At 37.1% G+C, this 22073-nt stretch overlaps 2 protein-coding genes across 2 annotated transcripts; both read right to left on the bottom strand.

Moving 5' to 3' along the window:
- Positions 1–10561: 10561 nt before the first annotated feature.
- Positions 10562–13387, bottom strand: LOC132602220 (uncharacterized). The gene is made up of 6 exons (XM_060315181.1): positions 12593–13387; positions 12336–12500; positions 11809–12227; positions 11112–11726; positions 10959–11027; positions 10562–10749 (listed from the first exon to the last, which is right to left on the bottom strand). The coding sequence occupies exons 3-6, from the start codon at positions 11830–11832 to the stop codon at positions 10645–10647; spliced, it is 813 nt and encodes a 270-aa protein (XP_060171164.1). The 5' UTR covers positions 11833–12227; positions 12336–12500; positions 12593–13387; the 3' UTR covers positions 10562–10644.
- Positions 13388–15154: 1767 nt separating this feature from the next.
- LOC132603346 (uncharacterized) lies at positions 15155–21690 on the bottom strand. Its single transcript, XM_060316367.1, has 5 exons — positions 21533–21690; positions 18900–19792; positions 16376–16576; positions 15758–15953; positions 15155–15523 (listed from the first exon to the last, which is right to left on the bottom strand). Exons 1-5 carry the CDS (start codon positions 21642–21644, stop codon positions 15297–15299), a joined length of 1629 nt encoding a protein of 542 aa, XP_060172350.1. The 5' UTR covers positions 21645–21690; the 3' UTR covers positions 15155–15296.
- Between the last annotated feature and the right edge of the window lie 383 nt (positions 21691–22073).

The following is a 22073-nucleotide window of genomic DNA, read 5'->3' as shown; positions in this document are numbered from 1 at the left end:
CGAAGATGTTACAGAAGGGTAGAAGATGCCATAAATACGGACATAAACCAAATATTACTGTGGTTCTGGGCGACCCATCGGCCACATGACAGGTGACCCCACGTTCGATTGTCGTGGGAATGTTGGCTGAGTAGAGCAGCAACCCATTCGTTGAGATCCCGGACGACCGGAGGAATCCAACCCACGGCTAACATAGATAAGGAGCAGTGGGAAGATGGATAAGCTGAAGATCAAACAAAACACAAGCAATTGTTAAAAAGAATTCAGACTTAAGATTATTATTCCACCTTTCCGGAAAAGGCATATAGTTGTCCGGGATAATGTCCGAGGTCCGCACCCGGACATATCGCTCCAACCAGCCCCTGTCTCTATCTTCGTCCAGTTTTGAGAAAAATGGATTCCGACTACGCTTTGCGAGTTTTATTACGCCTCCCCGGAACAACCTCAGGGAATATAAACGGATCAAGTGGGCCAGCGTAAGCTCCTTCCCGGTGTTATTGGCCAGCAGCCGGTGGCAGGCCACGACCCTCCAAACGATCGGGCCAATCTGTGCCAAGGTCACATTATAGGTGTGGCACATGTCTAAGATGACCGGATCAACCGGGGGGTCGAGCTTGAGAGTGAAGGGGTAAGTGTAAACGTATAAAAAACCTTCCCGATGGTCAGTGACTGATTCGCTTGGCCCGAGGGCAAAAACTTGAACTGAACGGGTGTCCCACCCACAATCAGCCCGGACTAGATCAAGTTTATCCTCGGTAATGGATGAGGGATACCGCCTCACATCATACCCTCTATCGGATACCGGAGAAGGCTTTTCAACCTCAAAATCATTGTTAAAATTGGGTTTGGCCGGTATTATGTCCGAGGCAGTGGGCTCGAAGGTGCTTTTTGCCTTGGCTGGAGAAGTTGGCTCGGTTCCTTGAGAAAAAACCGAGGGGGCATCATGGGAAGTAGTTTCAGTATTGGCAGACATTTGAAAATATGGGATAGAGAGATTGGGAGAATGCAAAAAAGAAGTTAAAAAGTGAAGGTGACAGTAGAAGAATTCAAAGATGGCAAAGAACGAAAGGAGGAAGCAGCAACACGCAAGAACGACAAATGGAGAAATTGGCAGTATCGTTCCTTTTTTACGTAGTGCAAACAGCAAATCAACAGCAAATCAACAGCAAATGTGAGTTTTTAGATGATTATGAGTAAAGAGATGAAATGGGTAAGAGGCAAAAAACTTGAAATAGAGAGGTGAAGAGATGAAGATGTAAAAATGTTGAAGTGAAGAGGTAAGGGACGTTTTATAGGCATGGGATCGGGCGGTTACAAGAGCCCAGCCAATCGGGGAAGGCCACGTGTCCCATAATTAATGAGAATCGACTTGAAACGACGTGCGTTACGGCGGTTGTCAGAGCTGACCATCCGGGATATGACACGTGGCCGATGGCAGAGGGACGTGACGCAACTGTTCCCGCCAAAATGAAAAGATAATAATGGACGAATGGAGCCACCGGTTCCTTGATTCATCCACTTCCCGTTACTCCGATAAAACTTCGGTCCAGAAAGTGTGGGGACTATCTATATACGGTAAAAATCGGGTATCTGATGAGCCTGTAATACCAGTGACCGAGGGAAGAAAGAAATGAGGATATGCACGAAGGCTTTCTTTTTGGACCGGAGGAGTGTTTTGACCAAAGAGAGGGAAGAACCTCATTTGGTCCGATTTCTTCATAGCCGAGCTGATCGTGGTCGTTCCTCCGTTTGGTCGTGGCCGTTGGTCCGTTTGGTTGTAGCTGTTGGTCCGGGAGATCCGTTACACGATTGCCACGCGTCGATAGCGTCCTGCCATGTTCAACTGCCAATCGTACGGGTGTCAGACCGTATGATCAACCTAATCCAACCTGCTCCACTTCAGAGTTTTTTCTTTATTTTTTAGACACACTTGTTGTATGAAGCCCATGGGGCAATGCTATAAATAGGGGTCATTGCCCTACTTTTAAAGGGTTGGCTTATTCATATCAAGAACTCTTGTAATAGCAAAATTATATAAATGTCTCTCTCAAATATCTGATTTCGGTCCACATTTGCTGTGTTCATCTCTTAAATTTATTCAATCAAGTAACACTTATATGTTAGTAAACACACAAACCTGCAGCAAACCACCGATTATCAGTTGCTTCTTCGTAGTATATTCATATATTTCTTTTCTCTATCAAATAGATTCAAGGCACAACTACATATCCTATACCTCACTCACAAATTTAATTGATTATCTAAATTCGGGAGTAAACAGAAAGAAATACAACATTGAAAATAAATTAGTTTTTGGTATGAGAAGATGTTACATGTCTGTCATTGTCAAATATATTGATAAATCTTAAAAGAGAATATCTTTCCATTCACTTAGCCACTTAGGTGGTCCTAGGCGACAAACGTTTTCAATGAAGCATTGTTTTAGAAAGTTTTTAAAAAATCAGTAAAGAAAGACTTTTAGTAGTCTTAAACTTTAAATATGTAGATCATGCCATTTGGAAAATTGTAATTCAATAGTTGACAAAGAAGAAAATAATTTTTTTTTTAAACGGACTAAAAAAAAGTATAACAAATAAATTGAAACGGAGGGAGTTAGAGTCATTATTCGAATAAGAGATTTTATTTACACAAGTCTTCTTTATCAGCTCAAGAATAAAATAATTATGTGCAACTTTTAAAAGAATTGATATCTTTCACTTCTTGTATTTAGGGGGTGTAAGTGGTTCTTTTAAAAAAACAGACTTAATCGATCGAATCAATTTTTAGGTTTCTTTTAATAAAATCGATGATTTTTATACAAATTTATAATCATACCGAATAATTAGGTAGGTTTTAAATTTTATAAAAATAAATTGGAAAAATACTGAACCATATGGAATAAACTTATGTGTAAATATAACTTATATCTTAAGTTTAAGAATAACAAAATATTAAAATTTTCGCCTTGGGCCCAGGTGATGAAAATCAATATAGGCCGGCAACAGTTCTAATACTGAAACATATTACACTACTCATGTACATTGAGTCTAAATTAGTTCTAGCATCTCTAATAGTAACATGTAAACTACAAGGTATTCCAACGATCTTGTTTAACAAGCTAAAAGGTATTAAATATATTTCCTCTAGTATGATTTAAATTTCTCTTATTGGATACTTAACCTTAGTAAATACAGTTGTTGAGTCTCATGTTGATTGATTTTTTCTGATCTAAGTTATATATTTTGCTTTGCTTAACATTGCTTTACACAACCATAATAGTGGGATGAATATTTATTCTTGTCGTCTTTCACGTTTTATTGATTCATCACTTTTTAAATAGAAAAATGTCTACAAAGTTTTTGCTAAAGTCCTACAGAAGTATGCATCGTATCGTGTCTAACTTCTACTAGTGACTCCATGATGTATTTTTTAAAAGATACCGAAAATTAACCGACCTATACCGATACCAAAGAGAAACCGAGATGCTGGGACGATTCGAAAATCTAATTTTCGATATACAAAATTCAATAAACAAAAAATCGATATGGTATAAATTTTATAAAATAACCGCCCGAACTACACCATTGACACCCTTACTTATATTTGAAGAATTATTTTTAAAATTTATAAATTCAAGAAATCGCAAAATATTTCTTTTAATTTGATGATCACAAATGCAAAATACTCCGTAGCGTATAAATCCACGTGACTAGGCAAAATTTCTAAATTAATAAAATAAACATAAAATATAAAAATATATTAAAATTATAAAATAAAAAATAGTAGGAAAATGAATATATCTATTATTAATATGCTAACATGTGCATGAATCTGTAAAGAAAATCTTGATACGTAAAGATGCATTACACCAATAACATGGATATGATGAAACATAGTTAGAGTTGTAAAAATGATATTCTATCCTAATTATTCAAAGATAGACAATAATATAAAATTATTGTTTTAAAACCTAAAATTAGATAACAAATTAAGACTCATTATCATACGAATAGCCAGAATAGTGAATTCAAAACATTAGAGCGATACCAAAGGAAAATTCTAAAACTAAAAACTACCTTGAAAAAGCTAAATTGAAGAATGCTAAAAAAAAAATCTTGGAGAAAATAAAGCATGAAGAAGGAAAATGCAAGCACGGAAGCATAGTAAGAATTGGAGGAAAAAACTATTTGCTTTGTAGTTTGCACTTTGCATACAAAGGTCTAATGTATCTGTTACTTCAAAAACAACAAAGATAAAAGATTATAAAATTAGGATAAACAATTAGAAAATACTTTTGACTTTTGAGATTTTTAGTTTAAGAATTAACTATGAGTTAACTTTTGGATATTTAACTTTTCGTAGGGATCTAGTAGCTCAGTTGGTTGGTTACCTGAACTTTCACCTTGTTGGTGAAGATTCGAATCCCCACGTTGTAATCTCCTCCCCTATTTCCCTTTCGCCTACCCCCTATGTAATAATTTTTTAAAAAAAAAAGAGATATTTAACAATTTATTAAGTAATTTTGACTCAAATTTGAAAAAGTTCTTAGGGCTTATGCCCCAAATGAAAGCACAGATTGTTGGGACTTAAGCCTAGGCGAACACCCAAAAGGTTGGGGCTCACACTCCATGATATTTACGTCTCGATGTGTTCGCCCCGGGACTCGTTCAGAAAATGCCTTTTAAAACACTGATCGCACTAAAATTTCATGTTATATAATTTCTTTATTTCTTTACAGAGTTCATCTCGACTCATTAACTTGTTTAGGTTATGTTTTATTTAAAAATTTTAAAATACTCAAATGTTTTGATGGTGATATTCTACTAGTAGTTGAGATTGACTGTGCTCAACTCCAAAAATTTCGGAAGCAAGCAATTTATTGGTGAAAGTATTTGGAACTGTAATCTCAACTTTCTTCAGGTCTATTAGTTACTTCTTTTCTTCAAGTTTATTAGTTACTTCATCCGTTCATTTTTACTTATCCACTATACTAAAAATAAATTTTCATTTTTATTTGGTCACTTTAACATATATCAAGAGAAAGAATTTTCTTATTTTACCCTTAATATTAATTGTACATTTTAAAATCATTTTTCAAGTCTATTGAGATTATACATCAATTAATATGAATATTATAATAAAATAAATACCTTCATTTATTAATTGTTAAGGGTGTGCAAAATTACACGTGGACAAGAAAGGGAAAGGAGGGGAGTACACCATGCTAGTTATAAAATTAATCAATTTGCTAGAAACTATTAAGAGTGGATGATATCTTCGACTCTTGTACTTTTATGCTTTATATAATCCAAATTCTAGAGCATAAATTATAATATATGTCCTGTCTTGTTTTTTTGTTTTGTTTTTTTCTTGAGTTTTTGTGATTCACGTAGCTTATCCATTCAGTTAATCCTGCTCTTAAATTTGTTGTTTTGTTTTGTTTTGTGACTATTCGTCTAAAATAATGTGGGTCAATATGACCCAAAAATAAACAATTCCGGTTGTCTAATTTAACATTAATCTTGGCAACTCCCTTTCAAATTTCAATAATGCAAATTTAGCCAATTTGACAAGTCCTGGATTGTTCATTTCTCTCTAGAGCAGTCTAACTATTCTTTTTTTTTTTTTTAAGTGCAATAAGATCTCTTACTAAGCGTGTAGTCCCTCAATTATTATCACCTCTTTTCAACAACAGAAATAATAAAAAAAATCATGCACATTCTTATTCAGACTTTAACTACCTATATAATTTCAGCAGCTTGATGTTCATACTATAGAAAGAACCATAAACAAACAACGGTCCAGAATTAAGCATCTATGAGTTCAAAAATATTTAAGGTTTTAGTACTAAACTAAACTCATTATATGGTTAAGTTACATACGAACCCCGTATCCAAAAGCTACATATTCACCAGCAGAAACTGCTGCATTTTCATGTCATTTTCATATTTTCGGTCGTTGCGTAACAGTTACCTAATGCAGCACGCAATTTTAGCGAGTCCGGAGCCTAAAGGGTATAAAAATACACGGTTTTTACCAAAAGGGAACGTCCAAAAATTATTATACCAAAAGGGGTATATCGTGGGCTGATCCACGATATACCCCAATTTTTTTTTTAACTTGTCAGACGATTCAACGAAAAAAATAAATAAAAAAATTTACATGTATAACGTGGACTGATCCACGTTATACAATATAAATTGTATAACGTGGATCAGTCCACGTTATACAATTATAACTTGTATAACATGGACTGATCCACGTTATACATGTAAATTTTTTCCGTTTTCCAAATACTCACTCTGTAAGACGTTGCCTAGATTTAAATCATATTCGGTTATGTTTTTAATAAAAAAAAAATATTGATTTTTTTAATTTTTAAAGCATGATTAACTCAAATAAATATTTTAACACATGCAAATAATTAAATGTGTTATATATGCGAACAGAAATAAAAAATTAAATATAAGTTAAATAAACGTCACACATTAACTGAGTGGTAAATGTTAAATTACATACTAACTATTAAACTGCACAAGACATGTTATATATTCTTGGAAGAGTACATAAAGAAACAACAATTGTACAAGTTAAGAAAAAACATAAAAACCAACAAGCAACAACAACTACTGATTTCTATCGGGGCAGCGATTCTTGTTATGACCTGTTTGCTTGCACGTACTACACTTTCTAGCCATGCGAGCAGGAGCTATATCCATTTCATTCCTCCTTCTAGTTGTACTCCGCGCTCCTGAAGTTCGCTCGTATTCAGTATTTGCAATTAAACTGAAGGGAGAAGGTGGCCAATATGCCTCATCACCCAACAATGAAAATTTTCCACTGTACGTTTGCTTATAAAACCTGCAACTGTAGTACTTGCTAACATAGGTCTTTGGTTGAATTCCGCGAATATCACAAAATTTAATTGCATGTGAACATGCCATATGGTAGTTTCTCCACTTTCCACACGAACACTTTTTCCCTTCGGCAGAGACTTTATGTATATTTCCGCCCTTACCTTCGTGTGAAAATGTCAGAATCTCAAAGACCCCTTCAGTTGCATTGTATTGCTGCATGTCAGTATGCTTTAGGGACCTCTCCCAGTATTCATCAAACTTCTTTTCAACAGCGTGCGGCCAAAACTTTTTATCCGCAATCAACAAATCAGCAAGGGTGCTTCTTTCAACAAACCGATCAACAAGATTTTTAAACGTATAATGGACCATGGCAGTAACGGGCAATCCACGAGCTTTCTTCAATAAACCGTTGTAAGACTCGGAGACATTCGTTGTCATAGCCCCCCACCTATGACCGTTGTCCTTATGCAATGTCCATTTTTCCTCCGGAAGAGCTTTTAACCACAAATACGCTGGAGATGACATTGTTTTGATTTGTTCCATCCTCATTTTATACTTCTTCCTCTGGTGCTCTGTAGCCGCCAACCACATTAGCTTCTCAAGGTCACTACTGAGGAACTTTTTATTGAAGTTGCTTTTCAAATGCTGAACGCAAAACCTATAGTGTGTGGATGGTGGTTGTAACCAATCGTGTGTTTGGACACATTGCAAGATTCCTTGATGACGGTCAGAAATAAGTCCAATTCCTTGTCTCTCACGAACAATATGTCTCCACAACAACACAAGGAACCACGTCCAGGACTCAAAGCTCTCACGTGCAACAATAGCATATGCAAGTGGAAAAATGTTATTGTTTGCATCAATTCCAACAGAAAATAGCAGTTTCATCTCATACTTACCGTACAGATGAGTACCGTCTATTGAGATGACAGGCCTGCAACTTTTGAATCCATCGATGCTTGGTTTATAAGCCCAGAACAGAAACTTGAAGATGTGTTCACCTTGCATTGTAGTTGATTGGTGCTCCCACTCAACAACGGTCCCCGGATTGAAATATTTTAAGGCAGCCATGTATCGGGGCAATGTCTTGAAAGAGGTTTCAAAATCACCAAATACCATTTCAATAGCTTGCTTACGCCCCTTTTGTGCTTTTCTATAACTAGGAGTAAACAAATGCAATCCTTTTATTTTTTTCTGAACTGACTTAATACTGATGTATGGATCGACCATAATATATGGTATTAACATAGTAGCAATTAGGTGACTGTTCAAATTGGAATGATCCGGTCTGTAATCATCCGTCAGACAGCTGTGGTGGAGATCCGCTTTGCCTGCCTTCCACATACCACTTGAAATTTCTCTAAAACGGATCATCCACTCACACCCCAACATATGACGCTTGCAAATAACCCTCCAAAATTTACCTTTGGACTGATCACAAATGAACTCTTTCTTTTCTTTGAGACAATATTGTCTCACTGCGCCTTTCATTTCCTGCTTGTTCTGAAATAACATACCTAATTGCATAGTACAAGGAAAATTATCAACCCCTTAAAAATGGTCCAACAAATAAAAAGAATATTCATTGTCACCATACTAACCTGATCTGATAAATTCAGGTTTTTTACAATCCCAAAGTGCAGATCGAATTGGACCGTCATCTCTCATGAAGGCAAAATCATCCGGGCCTTCTTCTGTGTTGTCCAAATATGGAATCGCATTAGAATGGTAGCTAACGTTACCATCACTCGGAGTAGTAATGTCTTCATAAGAATGACCATCACCATCAGATGAGTGATCATCGTCTGTTTCTGTGTGATCTAATGGGACATCACTATCTGACTTATCGGAGTGATCATTAGCTACGTCGTTATTGGTCACAATTTGTGTGAGCTAAGTCAATACGGGGTTTTCTTCAAAATCGTTACACCTACATAAATAAATAAAATTAAAATTTAAAAAGATTATATTAACCCCAAGGACAAATTAAAAAATAAAAAATAATCAAAATAATATGTCGATTACAAAATGAAAAATAAAAATAAAGTTATATTATAAAAATAGTACATGAGAACTAAATAACATGTTGTATTCTTTTTATTTTCCATGGATGAACAATGAAAGAGGTTAGTTAGAATTTGCAGTATAATAATTTACATAGTTATCCTGAAAGTTATATTATAAAAATAGTACATGAGAACCAAATAATATGTTGTATTCTTGTGATGGTTAAACGCACAAAGACATTGAATAGAACGTAAATGAGAAAGTTTTCATAAAACATCGTTATATTTACCTTTCTGTAAATGACTCTACTTGAGTAGGGTGATATCGAACTATACTCCTGCCACCTAATTCAGTTGTATCTGGAGCACTACTCGGTCCAGGAATATCACAGCTCTGCATAGTCCAACCAAAGTTATGTGACTGACTACCAACTCCTACCATTATTTCTTGTTGAAGTGTACCTCTTTGAAGCCCAATATTCATAGCGGGAAGATACGTAGTACCCCGAATATCAAACTCATCGTCAGTGGGTGCTTCAACATTAGTAGAGCGTTCAACAGTTGCATACATGTCAAGTGTGGCTATACTGATATGATTGCTAAATATATCAGGACTTCGAAAAAATAACAATAAGGAGTCATCGTCCGAAATAAGAGCTTCCTCGTAAATGGGAAATCCCCTAGCCGTAATTGATGTTGGATATCGTCCAGTGATAACCACCGAAAGATTAGGATCAGATATGGCCATTTTGCTTATGAAAACATGTTGTAGACGATCGTATTTGAGGGAAATTGGAAACCTTTGTACGGCTTCCGGACGACGGTTATATCTAACTGAACCTTCTTCGTACACAACTTCCCCACCCCAATATAAATTAACTCTTACATAATTTTTCGCCATATTATTTTCAACAGAATACAAAAGTAAAAATTAATGGAGAGTGCAAGAGAGAAGTTGAGAGTTCGTAAAAAATAAAGTCTACAATAGAGAAGTGTAGAATTTAGTGAGACATACAAATCTGCGATTTTATATAAAACTAATGATTCACGGGTTTTACTATTTGATTTTACGCAAAACACGCTTGATTTGACGATTGCATGACAGATTCGACGACTACATGCATTCTGCGATTTTACACAAAAAATTTACAAATTATTGATCGTTTTTACTTTTACAGCAGCATGCGTGATTTGACGACTGCAACGATTCTCTGGCGTAAAAAAAATTTCGAGAATCAATTATTGCGCGAATCAATTACCAATCAACAAAATTTTATTGTTGCAAAACGTTGGCCAGCCAACGTTTTGCAACAATTTATATTTTGGAGGAAAAACGTTGGCTGGCCAACGTTTTGCAATTCATATTGTTGCAAAACCAACAATTCATATTTTGTAAAACGTTGGCAACAAAATTACACTTCAATGCTTTTGTAGCAACACTTATATCTGGACCAATGACAGCAACCAATACTACAATGCAAGATGTTTCCTCACCATGACTAAGGCCAGCCAACGATTTACAATAAAATTGAATTGGAAAACGTTGGATGGCCAACGTTTTACAATTTTTATTGTAAAACGTTGGCCAGCCAATGTTTTCCAATTCAATTTTGTTGTAAACTTTACACACATTAAATATGCAGAAACGAGGTGAACCAGAATTGAATAAAAACAGACAGACATTGGCAAATAAAAACAGTAACTTGTCCATCTTTTTCCGAATTCAATAAAGTTTACATACTAATACTTCAACATGAAGTTACCCACTATACAATAAAAATTTAATTTTTACAGTGTCCCTTTTTCCCCCCCGTGCCACATCGAGTTTGCCGACGCTCTCGTTTTGATCTACGTTGGTGAACCTCCTCTTCTATCACACCTGTATCCTGTAAATGCCATAACAAAAATAGAAGTTATTTTTGTATGATAAATTTTCGTAGCAATTACTTTGATTGTCTACGTAAAATCGGGCAGCATCTCCCCTGTAACAAGGAGTTCCTCCAATACCATATACCAACACAAATAACCAAAGCAACCAAGACAAAACACCACATAACAACCACAAGTCTCCAAAAACTTTGAATTAAAAGCTAACCTGTGGCTCTAAAGTCTGTACATCTGGCACAGGAATGTGTGAGGATCCAACATCAAATGCCATGGGAGGCTATGCAAAATAAATAATATAGACACATAAGGTAGCCATTACTTTAAACAAGATACAAGCTATTTGAGTGGTTAGAATACTCACGTCTGTAAAACTCAGTCTCCTCCCAATTGAAGAGCTCTGTCCAGTGAATGCAGGTAAAGGCCCCTCAGTCATCCCATAAGAGCTGCTTGTCTGACCACCAAACTGTTGGGCCATAACTGCGAGGCTAATAGGCCCAGACGATGCGAATGCCTGAAAAGGCCCCTCACTTCTGATTACCGCTGGTGATTGAACCTCGGGAGCAGACGTCGATGAGCTGGACATAAAATCTATTATTGGGTGATATGCATCATCATCTGCAGGCATCGTTGAGCTGGGCATATCTTGATCAAAACGAACCTCTTCCTCATCAACCAACTGGTGATCCACGGGAGCTCGACCCCGTCTGTTACCTGATTGGCGTCCTCTACCACGCGCCGCAGGTCTTGGTACATTAGGACGTTGATGACGAGGCACTTGCACAGTAGGTGGCTCAACATACTCTGCCGGTGGTGTATAATATGGAGCGAAACTCAACATCGTCCCCAGAGAGGCAGCAGCCATGGACTCTGTATTAATGTGGCTAAACATCTCTGCTATTTCCTTCACTTCATCAGACTTGGTTGGATCTTGGATAGTCTGCTGAGCCAACCTGTATGATTCTTGATGTCCTAAAGCCTTAAAAAAAATTGCAAGATTTGATAGTGGTCTAAGACACATGTAAAGACATCAAACATCTAATGGAATGTAATGTACGTACCAGTGCCTCATGCCTGTCTGCCATGTGTTGGTATCCTCTATCCACTTTATGCGCAGGATTTCCTATGAAAGTGCGCGAGTGACGTCGATACCAACAAAAATACTCTGATAGTGACTCTGGGTCTTGAGTTTCATACACCGACGATTTCCCCACAAAAAGTCAGTTTTTGTAAAATATTGTTGATCCTCCACTTTTATAGCATACCGCTTGTCACGTTTGTAATGAAAAGGATCAATCTCAGCACATGGACCCGGAATATGTTGCTTCCTACCAAACTGTCTGAGAACGCGGTCTACCATGTGCCACTCTCGATAGATCCCACAAATAAGGGGAACCTTCGCCATCCAAATATCTCGGCCACGCAGACACCACTCAGGGAGTCTATTGATGATGGCCTCTGAATAAGGCTGCCACACAAACTACGATAGAAAGAACATAAAATTACATGATAATAAAATAAATAAATTACACATAAGCGTAACTATTATATCAAAACGCCATCAACAACCATAATTATGATAAAATACCTGGCCATCTATTAGGTTGTCCAATACATCCCTACATATGGGTAAAACATCACGTGCCTCATTTTCGCGGGATTTACGATGAGTCCACCTTCGTGCAAGAGCCGTGTGTGGCGGAAGAGCCCTGCATGGTGGCTGCATCGGTATAATGCGCTCCCAAGCCCAAACCTATATTAAAAAATTAAAATAAATACATAAAAACCTTATAACTATCAAATAGGACAACCAAATAAAATTATATAATTTTAAAGGTCACGTACCTGCAATAAGGAAATGAATCCACACACATCCTTGGCTTTCCTCAACGAAGCGCAGCATAAACAAGTATACAAATATGACAATGCAGCCGCTCCCCAAGCTTGTCCACTCATTGCTCTAAGGTCACGCATGTCAAGCAAATAATCTAAATTAAGTAAGTCACCAGACTTATCCGGAAATATCGTGCCGCCACAAAGCCATAGCAAGTACAACCTAACCCGCTGTTGCACATCAATTTCTGGGGTCTGATCTGTAATGTCATCTAAGCCTCTAATATATTCAATTAATTTATGTACTTCTAACCTACTAACATCATTAAAACAATCCAGACCGAGTGCCCAACCAGTAAGCTCATGGATCAATTGTTGTCACCCACCAATATCTATATATCTAGCATTAAGATTATTCAAGGGATAACCATCAACAACCAAGCCAAACATGACCTCGATATCTTGTAATGTGATGGTCGCCTCACCTGTACGCAGATGAAAGGTGTGCGTCTCAGGACGCCATCTCTCTATAAGTGTAGTGATGACTGCCCAATCATATGATACACATCTTACCTCTATTACTCCCCTAAATCCACACAGGCCAAAGTAGTCAAGGATGCGAGGATGAAAAGGATGACGCCTCACATGCTTCCAAAATTCAGTATCCGCGCGGCGAGGAAACAGGCATCCGGTCGGTCCTCTCAAGGAACCATCCCACACAGCCTCTGATCGATGCTTCTCCTGGAGTGTTAACACATCGTACACTTCTGGCCCCGGATGTACGCATACCCGTGGAAACTCCATACCTTATATATAAAAAAAAAATGAAGTCTAGATCAAGCTATTTGGAGTAACTCACTATTAAAAAAAAATATATTATTCCAATTTTAGCAGAACAAATATGCACTGGCTAGATAAAGCCAACTTCCATACGCTTTATTTAGAAACCACTGATAGTGGACCACATTATAAGGTATAGACAAAATAATTGTCTACCCACTTAGACTTAGGTCCCATATAATAAAGCATTATCATGACATTTTAAGTATTTTTTTTTTGGGCCTACTGAGGCATCAATTAAGTTTCACTTTTCTGGCTATATAAATATCACATTAAAGGTACAATGAAATATATTGTATAACAATCCATAACAAAATATATTGTATAACAATCCATAACAAAATATATTGAATAACGTGGAACTGTCCACGTTTCACAATTATACCAAACTTCCGAGCATAGGGAAGAAATTACAGGTTCTGCAGTCATAAATTACTATGGTAATGCATAAATACATCAAACAAAGCAACATTCACAAAATGGGAGGAAAAAAATTCGATTCTTTATGACACATTTCACAATTCTTTTCTCCTGTACCGAAAATGTCATCATCGGTCCATTATTAGCAATATCCACAGTTCCACAATGTTTTAAGATAGTGATTTATACTTGTAAAACGTGGATTGATCCACGTTATACAATATATTTTGTATAACGTGGATCAGTCCACGTTTTACAAACATCCACAAAACTAACAAAAATAACAGCAGCATAACAATCCATAACAAAATATATTATTTAGTTATTCAGATCTTTTATATAACAATCCACAAAAATAACAACAACATAACAACAAATTTTATTCAGATCTTTTAAATAACAATCCACAAAAATAACAGGAACATAACAACAAATTTCTTCAAAAGTGCTACTAAACAAATCGGACCTTTTATATAATAATGCTTCTAACAATCATATTTTAAGTTCAAATTAAAATAACACAAACGTATTAAAATAACACAAATAAAAAATAACAATTAAGATATATAAGACAAACAGATCTACATCTACTATAAATATACAATATTATATGACTTAGAAAAAATACCTTAATTTAAATAGCAATAATAGATAAAGATGAAGAAGTTGCTCCAAAAATTAGACTGTATTGCAGGGTTTAAAAAAAAAATAGAGGAGAAGGAAAAGGAGAAGAAGATGGAGGTTCTGTAAGTATTTGCAATGGAGGAGAATGGAAGAGAATGAAGAGAATGAAGCGGCGGAAGATGAAATATTTTAGGGCAGAATTCGGATCAGTCCAAGTTAACATATAACTTGTATAACGTGGACTGATCCACGTTATACAATTTATATTGTATAACATGGATCAGTCCACGTTATACATGTAATTTTTATTTTATTTTTGTTTTTTGTTGAATCGTCTGACAAGTTAAAAAAAAAATTGGGGTATATCGTGGATCAGCCCACGATATACCCCTTTTAGTATAATAATTTTTGGACGTTCCCTTTTGATTAAAACCATGTATTTTTATACCCTTTAGGCCCCGGACTCCAATTTTAGCCACCTTTGAAGTCATCTTCCCTCCTTAGTTGTTCTTGTCCTTTTAGGTTTTAACAACACCCCCCCCCCCCCCCACCAACAACAACCACCAAGTCATAATCTACAGCTTCAAACAACCAATTTTAGCACTTACGGATGCTGAAATACCAATTAGTATTATCTGATAAAAATCTACCCCGAAAATTAACCCCAAATAATCCAGAATAACAATGGTATACGACAAATGCCATTTATGTACAAAGTATAAATGTTTCCAAGGGAGATAAGTTATTATCCTGTTTCAAAAGCAAATTCTTCTACCCTATTAAACCAAATACTGTACATTTCTCCTTGTATGAACAGGGGACTGTACCAGAGCTAAAACATCCCACCATCTTGATTGCTGGCAACTCCCTTCAATCGTGGTGGAAAGCTTTCGTATAGGTCTTTGAGGGCTGCATATAAGGGTTCTCCAGCCTTGGGTCTTTCTAGCGTTCCAAGAAGAATGTCAGCTGTAGTCAGGTAAGGATCCCCATAGAACTGGAGATTAGCATCCATCCGTGTTGTGACAACATTCCCCTCAAGTGAGACTCCCACAAATGCACCTGAAGCATACAAATCAAACCCAAAGGAATTCTAAGCGGAAGAAGTTTAACACATTTGGCTGCTCGGCCAAAAATATTTACAACCACTAGATAAAATACATATATTATATAAAATATATATATTATAGATTTGCCGGCTATTAATTTGGGTGGGCTGAAGAAACAATCACACTACTACTGATAACATCCACTCTTGCAAGGGATAGCCATCGCAGAGAACAACGGCTACATTACCTTTACTACAACTGTAAGTATAGCACATGCCAGAACCTTTCTCTCCAGCTCGAAGATCTGCCTCCACAACTCTTCCAACTGGACCAGCTGCAGCACTGCAACCAGCACCAAGAGAAAAATGCATGCGGCTGCAAAATGTTTTCACGGCCTTAGAGTCATGTAGCACAATAATGAAGTCCGTCAACTCGCCTCCAATCTATAAAAAGACAAAAATCAACCTTTAAGAGTAAGGATGAGGACAAATTTGAAAAAAAAAAAAACACACAAATATACAATCCAATCAACTATTCAGTTGATTTAGGAGAATCAGTTTCATTCATTTTAGTCCGGCTGAAATGGATCAAATCCTTAATTTAAGAAGAACAAAACAATGTTTGTCAATTAAGATAAAACAAAATGCTGATGATATGCCCATGGACCTTTTTGCTCCCCTTCAACATAAAAGACCTTCAGATCCAACCTTTGCGGGAAACAGAAAATGAATCTGATTAAAGGCAAAAATGTAATCACTCAATTCGACTGAATTCCTAGCATAGCTGTTCAATATTATCTGAACTGACCGCATTCTCAAAACTGAAGGAGACTGTCATTAGCAAAAACCATTAATTTAGAGTATACCTGTGCACCCCATCCCAAACCGGCTGATAGTATAGCAGACGGTGCAGACCATGAGCCATCAGACCTCCGTGCAACCACCAGGCCAGAACCAAGTTTATAAGTAAGAAGCATCCCAGCTTTAGCAACCGTTAATATTGCCAGACCTTTAGCTCCTTTTAAAACTGCACCAGGTATGGACCTCTCAGGATTCAACCGAGCAACCTGTGCATTACAAGATTTAATCAGCATTACAAGGTAGAAATTGCATAGTGGGGACAGCAAGTCAATCACAGAAGAATCTGAAAATTCTGATTGTAGAAGCATCTTCTAGCACTACCATTCTAGTTCCAACGTTAAAGGAAGATGAACGATGGGACGTCATGATGAGCTCTGTGTGTGACTGAGTAGGGATGGAAATTGGGGCGGGGTAGGGCAAACCCTTAATGGAGCAGGGCAGGGCAACACTTAAACGGGGCAAGGTGGGGCAAAACTTGTCTTTTGAAAATTTTAAATGGGGCAGGACAGGGCCAGGTTGTAATGGGCCTTTGGCCCATTCTTTAATCTGAACTTTGCAGTATGGTTAAAAGCGTCTCTAGTGCCTTAGCTACCCATAGCATTCTGCTTCACCTTAATATGGTATTTGACATTATTTTGAATGCATTTATTCGGAAGAATTCTTACAATTTTACATTTTGTACTTGTGATAATCTGATAATATAAAAATGTATAGATACTAAACATAAACACTTCGATAATATAATATGTTCCATATATATAAGGCCATTAAAAATATATCAATGGATTTTTTGTTGCAATTCGGAACTTCAGCTTGAATGTGTCACCAAGGCTTAAAGGTAAGTTTTACAAAGTGGTGCTTAGACCTACTTTGTTGTATGGGGCCGAGTGCTGGCCAATTAAGAACGTCCACGTTCAAAAGATGAACGTAGCGGAGATGAGGATGCTCAGATAGATGTGTGGGCATACTAGGAGAGATATGATTAGGGATGAAGTTATACGGGACAAGCTGGGAGTGGCCTTCGTGGCGGACAAGATGAGGGAAGTGAGGCTGAGATGATTCAAGCATGTGAAGAGGAGGTGCGAAGATGTGCTAGTAAGGAGGTGTGAGAGGTGGCCTGTAGCAGGGGTTATGTAGAGGTAGGCCGAAGAAGAAGGGCGAGAGGAGGTGATTAGACAGGACATAGCACAGCTTCAGCTGACTGAGGACATGACCTTAGATAGGAAGGTACGGAGGTTCAGGATTAGGGTATAAGGTTAGTATGTAGCTGTGTGTTGTCGCACTTTGTGTGGGAGAGGCAGGGGTCTAGCCCCCTCCTTTTCTCCTTTTTTTGACATTGAAAAAAAAAACTAGGAGAAAAGGAGAGGGGCCTAGACTCCTGCCTCTACCACACGAAGTGCGACAACACTTAGTAGTATTCTTTAGTTATCACATAGTTTTTAATTCTTCGATGTGTACTACTATCTATCTGCATTTGTTTTGTATTTTGCTACTTTATTGTCCTATTTCTTACAATCCTGCCTAGGATACATTTCTTTAGAGCCGAGGGTCTACCTCAAACAGCCGGTCTACCCCACACATGTAGGGGTAAGGTCTGCGTACCTCCTACCCTCCCCAGATCCCACTTGTGAAATTACACTAGGTATGCTGTTGTTGTAATTCAGAACTTCAGCTCGTTAATGTTTTGTTTCTTTTCCTCGTGAAAATGTATTGGCTAGTTCTTAATCAATATAAGCTCGAACAGAGGGAAAAAACAATTGAAGGCCTAAACTTCCTGATTCCAACTAAGCAAACCCAAATAATTAACAAAGCAAAGGAAGTAAGAATTTTGTTGTGACCATATCCAGTACTTTCACTACACTATAATGGGGATCTTATGATTATTTTACAATCCTAATTATATTTGTCTCTTCAGTAGTACTTTAATCACTGAGGTTAAATAATCTAACCAGTAACAGACTTAATTTGACAAATATCGTATTCTAGGTTAATTTTCCAATGATTCAATAATAAAAAGTAATAAAAAATTAAATGACAATACTCATCCTTTGTGTTATAATCGTATTCTAGGTTAATTTTCCAATGATTCAATAATAAAAAGTAATAAAAAATTAAATGACAATACTCATCCTTTGTGTTATAATCATAAGAAAAGCCAATAGTATTCACAGATTCACTAATACGCAATCCTTTATGTTTAAGAATAAAACAGCTTTTTTGTTAAAAAGACTAGGTAGTATGGGAAAAAATGGACTATCAGTTAAAATGAGTCAGGGCGGGCAGGGAAAAATTTGGGAAAAATTTATAAACGGGGCAGGGCAGGACATGTTAAAATCTTAGCAGGTCAAGGCTTGCCCTGCCCCGCCCTATTTACATCCCTAGAACGAGTGGAGAGAGCAAGTTTACAATGAAACTAAAAAGGATCATCAATATCCACCTCAATAGTAACAAAAGGTACATTGCTGATTCTTGAGGTTAAAGCCAAGAGCATAAAAAAAATAAAAAGTTGTAGTACTAAAGAGAATAGACCTGTGCGTACGTCCTCAATGTGTTTGATGACTTGTATATCTCATACTCCATGGATAAACCCACTGGAAGGTTCAACCAACCTCTTGTACAAGTCCAGTCCATAACATCATGCTTTGCAACCTGCACAGCGTTGCTAATGGTGTTGATGAGCACACCTTGCACTGGGTCAAGCCTATCATAGCAGGTATCACACACTCTCTGGGGGTTCTTCTCCCGAAACTTCATAGGCAACAGGCACCTCCCTGTTGTGCATGTCCTACAAAAAACCCCTCCACAAAACCGACAATGATGTCTTCCACGAGTGAATGCTGTAAAAGGCGCAGTGCATTGCATACAAACAGTTGTTGAACTGTCCGGAAGCCACTCTGGAGGCTCAGATTCCAACACATCCTTGTAAGCACTGTAGTTAAATGCGGTTGGCTCAACCAGTGGTGGAGCACTTGGTGTGTAAACTGACGAATGCAAGAAAGTATCTCCATTTGTGCCCGATCCAAGAAACGAAACATTAGAACTAGGGAACTGTGGAGTTGCATTTGAAACCTGACCTTTATTCTGCCCTGTAACAATAGCAACTAGCCCACCCAAGACATTTCTTAAATTGACCTCAGGAGGACCACTTTGTGGCAAGAAGTTATAAGGGTCATTACCAGAATCACAGCCCCTATCCAATACATCATCAGATTCGATTGGTGGGTACCCACATGGATAACTTTTTCCTGCAGAATGGGAATCTTCTGGGAGTCTTCCCCATGAATCCTCCTCAACTTCGTCTTCAACAAAATGAAATTTCGCATTGTCCTTTTCCAAATTAGCAAGCGAAGAATACACGACTTTGCCTTCAAATTTCACCATGGTTCCAGCATAATCAGTATAACATATCAAGAACAGATGGGCTGCAAATAGGTAACATGACGTCAGTCAAAAGAAAATTTAACAAGAAAGTTCAGGAAGAACCATAAAAATTTTAAAACTCTGTTATCTCACGAGACGCTCATGGTAAACACTTTAAAGATTGTCCAGTTGCCCCAAAATGCTTATCCTGCTTTACATGGTGTAAAGAAATGAATTTTAGGTCTAACTCAACCCCAACAGCTAGCTCAAGAGGTGACGATTGCCCGAGCCATATAAAGAGAGTATCCATCCCATAAATCCACGATGTGGGACTCTTCAGTACCTCCTCACGCCCAAGGCTGGACATATGGAGAGTGGGCAATGTTTAATATGGGGCCAATATCGAATAACAAGAATTGGGATGGGTCCTGCTTCTGATATCATGTAAAGAAATGTATCTTGGGCCAAACTCGACGTCAAGCTAGCTCAAGAGGTGAGGATTGCCCAAGCCATATAAAGAAACCACTCATCCCATAAATCCTCGATGTGGGACTCTTCAATACCACCACATCCCTCTCCCCATCTCCCCCCCCCCCACCCCACGCCCAGGGCTGGACATCTAGAGTGTGGGAAATTTTTAATATGGGGCCAACATCAGGTAACAAGAATTGGGATGGGTCTTGCTCTAAGGGAAAGAAATGGATCTTCAGCCTATCTCAACCCCAAAAGTTAAGCTCAAGAGGTGAGGATTGCCCAAGCCATATAAAGAGACCACAACAACAACAATACCCAGGAGGATCCCACAAGTGGGGAGGATATAATGTATGCAGACCTTACCCTTGCCTTTGTGAGATAGAGAGGCTTTTTTCGGTAAAGACCACCCATCCCATAAATCCTTGATGTGGGACTCGTCAACACATGGAAGGTTTTAATTTTCTTTAAATACCATAAAGAAAGTTCTATTAGAACCACTAGCCCTTTTCTTGATTATTTTTAGCTCCTCTCAAGAAATTTTTCCTGTATTCTATTCTTTATACACTTTTACGAAAAAATATATCACCGGGCATGTTTCTACAGATACTTTTAATAATTGTGGCAGGCCAAGCGCCTACAAGAAAATGTGTAGTTTCATTAACAATCAACTCAATCCCAAACTAGTTAGAGTCTGCCCCCAATTCCAGTACTGGTAGATAAATGAACTTATTCGCTGAAATCGAATTCCTTCCAGCCAGAAATGAAAGTCAATCATTGTTGAGAACATTACAAATGAAAAATTAAATCCCAGAACCAAAATACTAAAAAGCATGCAATTTTATAGCAAAACATACACAATTAAAGCTACAAAGACTCCCAAATAGCAAATCGCAATTTAAAAAAAAAAAAATCAGAGAAAAAAATTTGCTAGTGCTTGGCCATAGATTTTGGATCAGATTTTGAAAATTTATCTTCAAAATATTTTCAAGTTCCAAAATTTCACTTCCACTCACAAAACATCAAAAAATTCTCCAAGTAAAATGCATGTCGAAACACAACTTGAAGTTCCAAAAACTCAAATTTTCAAGTTTCAACTTCAAAATCTATGGCCAAACAGAAGCAAATAATTCACTAGCTAGCTAAAAAACTTCAACTTACATAATTCGATTAAGATGAATATTCGAATTTCAATTTTATGTATACCTAGGGTTATCTCTTATACCAAAAAAAAAAAACTAATACACACAAAGACAGAGACAAAATTGAATATTGAAGAGATAAATAATCAATTATGGAGGAATTCGAAAAAAAAAAAAGAGTAAAATTACCAGATGTTGTTTGCTTGGTGATGGGTGTAAGGATTTGCAGAGTAAAATAAGAGGTTTCTATGTTCCGTGGGTTTGCGTCTTTCTTCGGAATACGGATGGACACTTCCAACATTATCAACGCCCTCTATCTTTTAAAATAAATATTTCTCTATTTTGTATAGTTTTGTGGGGCATTTAGCTACAGGTGACTCTTAATTTTTTTTTATTGAGAGAAGGTGACTTAAGTTTTAATTATTGAGTGGAGGTGATGTTTTTTTATTAGTGATTAAGAGGTTTTGACCTTGCCCAAAAGTTTTTATTTTGACACTTTGACCCTTAACTTTATTTTTAACACTTTGCCCTCAAGTTTTATTTTTAATACTTTGACCTAGTCAATATAAACCCTAAAATACCAAAATGGGTCAAAAAAAAAGGGCGCCAATAGTTGCACCCGTTTTTGCTCTTTTCCCTCCTCTGTTCTTCTTCTCCTTCCTCGATTCGTTCTTCCTCCTCCTTCTTCTTCTTCTTCTTCTTTTCCATCCGCCTGTTCTCATTCTTTTTC

This window comes from Lycium barbarum, chromosome 7 (assembly GCF_019175385.1).
Source record: "Lycium barbarum isolate Lr01 chromosome 7, ASM1917538v2, whole genome shotgun sequence".
NCBI classification, from domain to species: domain Eukaryota; kingdom Viridiplantae; phylum Streptophyta; class Magnoliopsida; order Solanales; family Solanaceae; genus Lycium; species Lycium barbarum.
The sequence above is the reverse complement of the archived record's forward strand: the minus strand, read 5'-3'. Positions and strand labels throughout refer to the sequence as shown.

Coding starts and splice junctions, on each gene's coding strand:
- LOC132603346 (XM_060316367.1), bottom strand. CDS start 21,644: ATGTTGGAAGTGTCCATCCGTATTCCGAAGAAAGACGCAAACCCACGG. Junction 19,793..21,532: donor CACCAAGCAAACAACATCTG/GTAATTTTACTC, acceptor ACCTATTTGCAG/CCCATCTGTTCTTGATATGT. Junction 15,954..16,375: donor GTTTGGGATGGGGTGCACAG/GTATACTCTAAA, acceptor GTCTTTTTATAG/ATTGGAGGCGAGTTGACGGA.
- LOC132602220 (XM_060315181.1), bottom strand. CDS start 11,832: ATGGCAGACAGGCATGAGGCACTG. Junction 11,727..11,808: donor CAGACAGGCATGAGGCACTG/GTACGTACATTA, acceptor ATTTTTTTTAAG/GCTTTAGGACATCAAGAATC. Junction 11,028..11,111: donor GGAGACTGAGTTTTACAGAC/GTGAGTATTCTA, acceptor TATTTTGCATAG/CCTCCCATGGCATTTGATGT.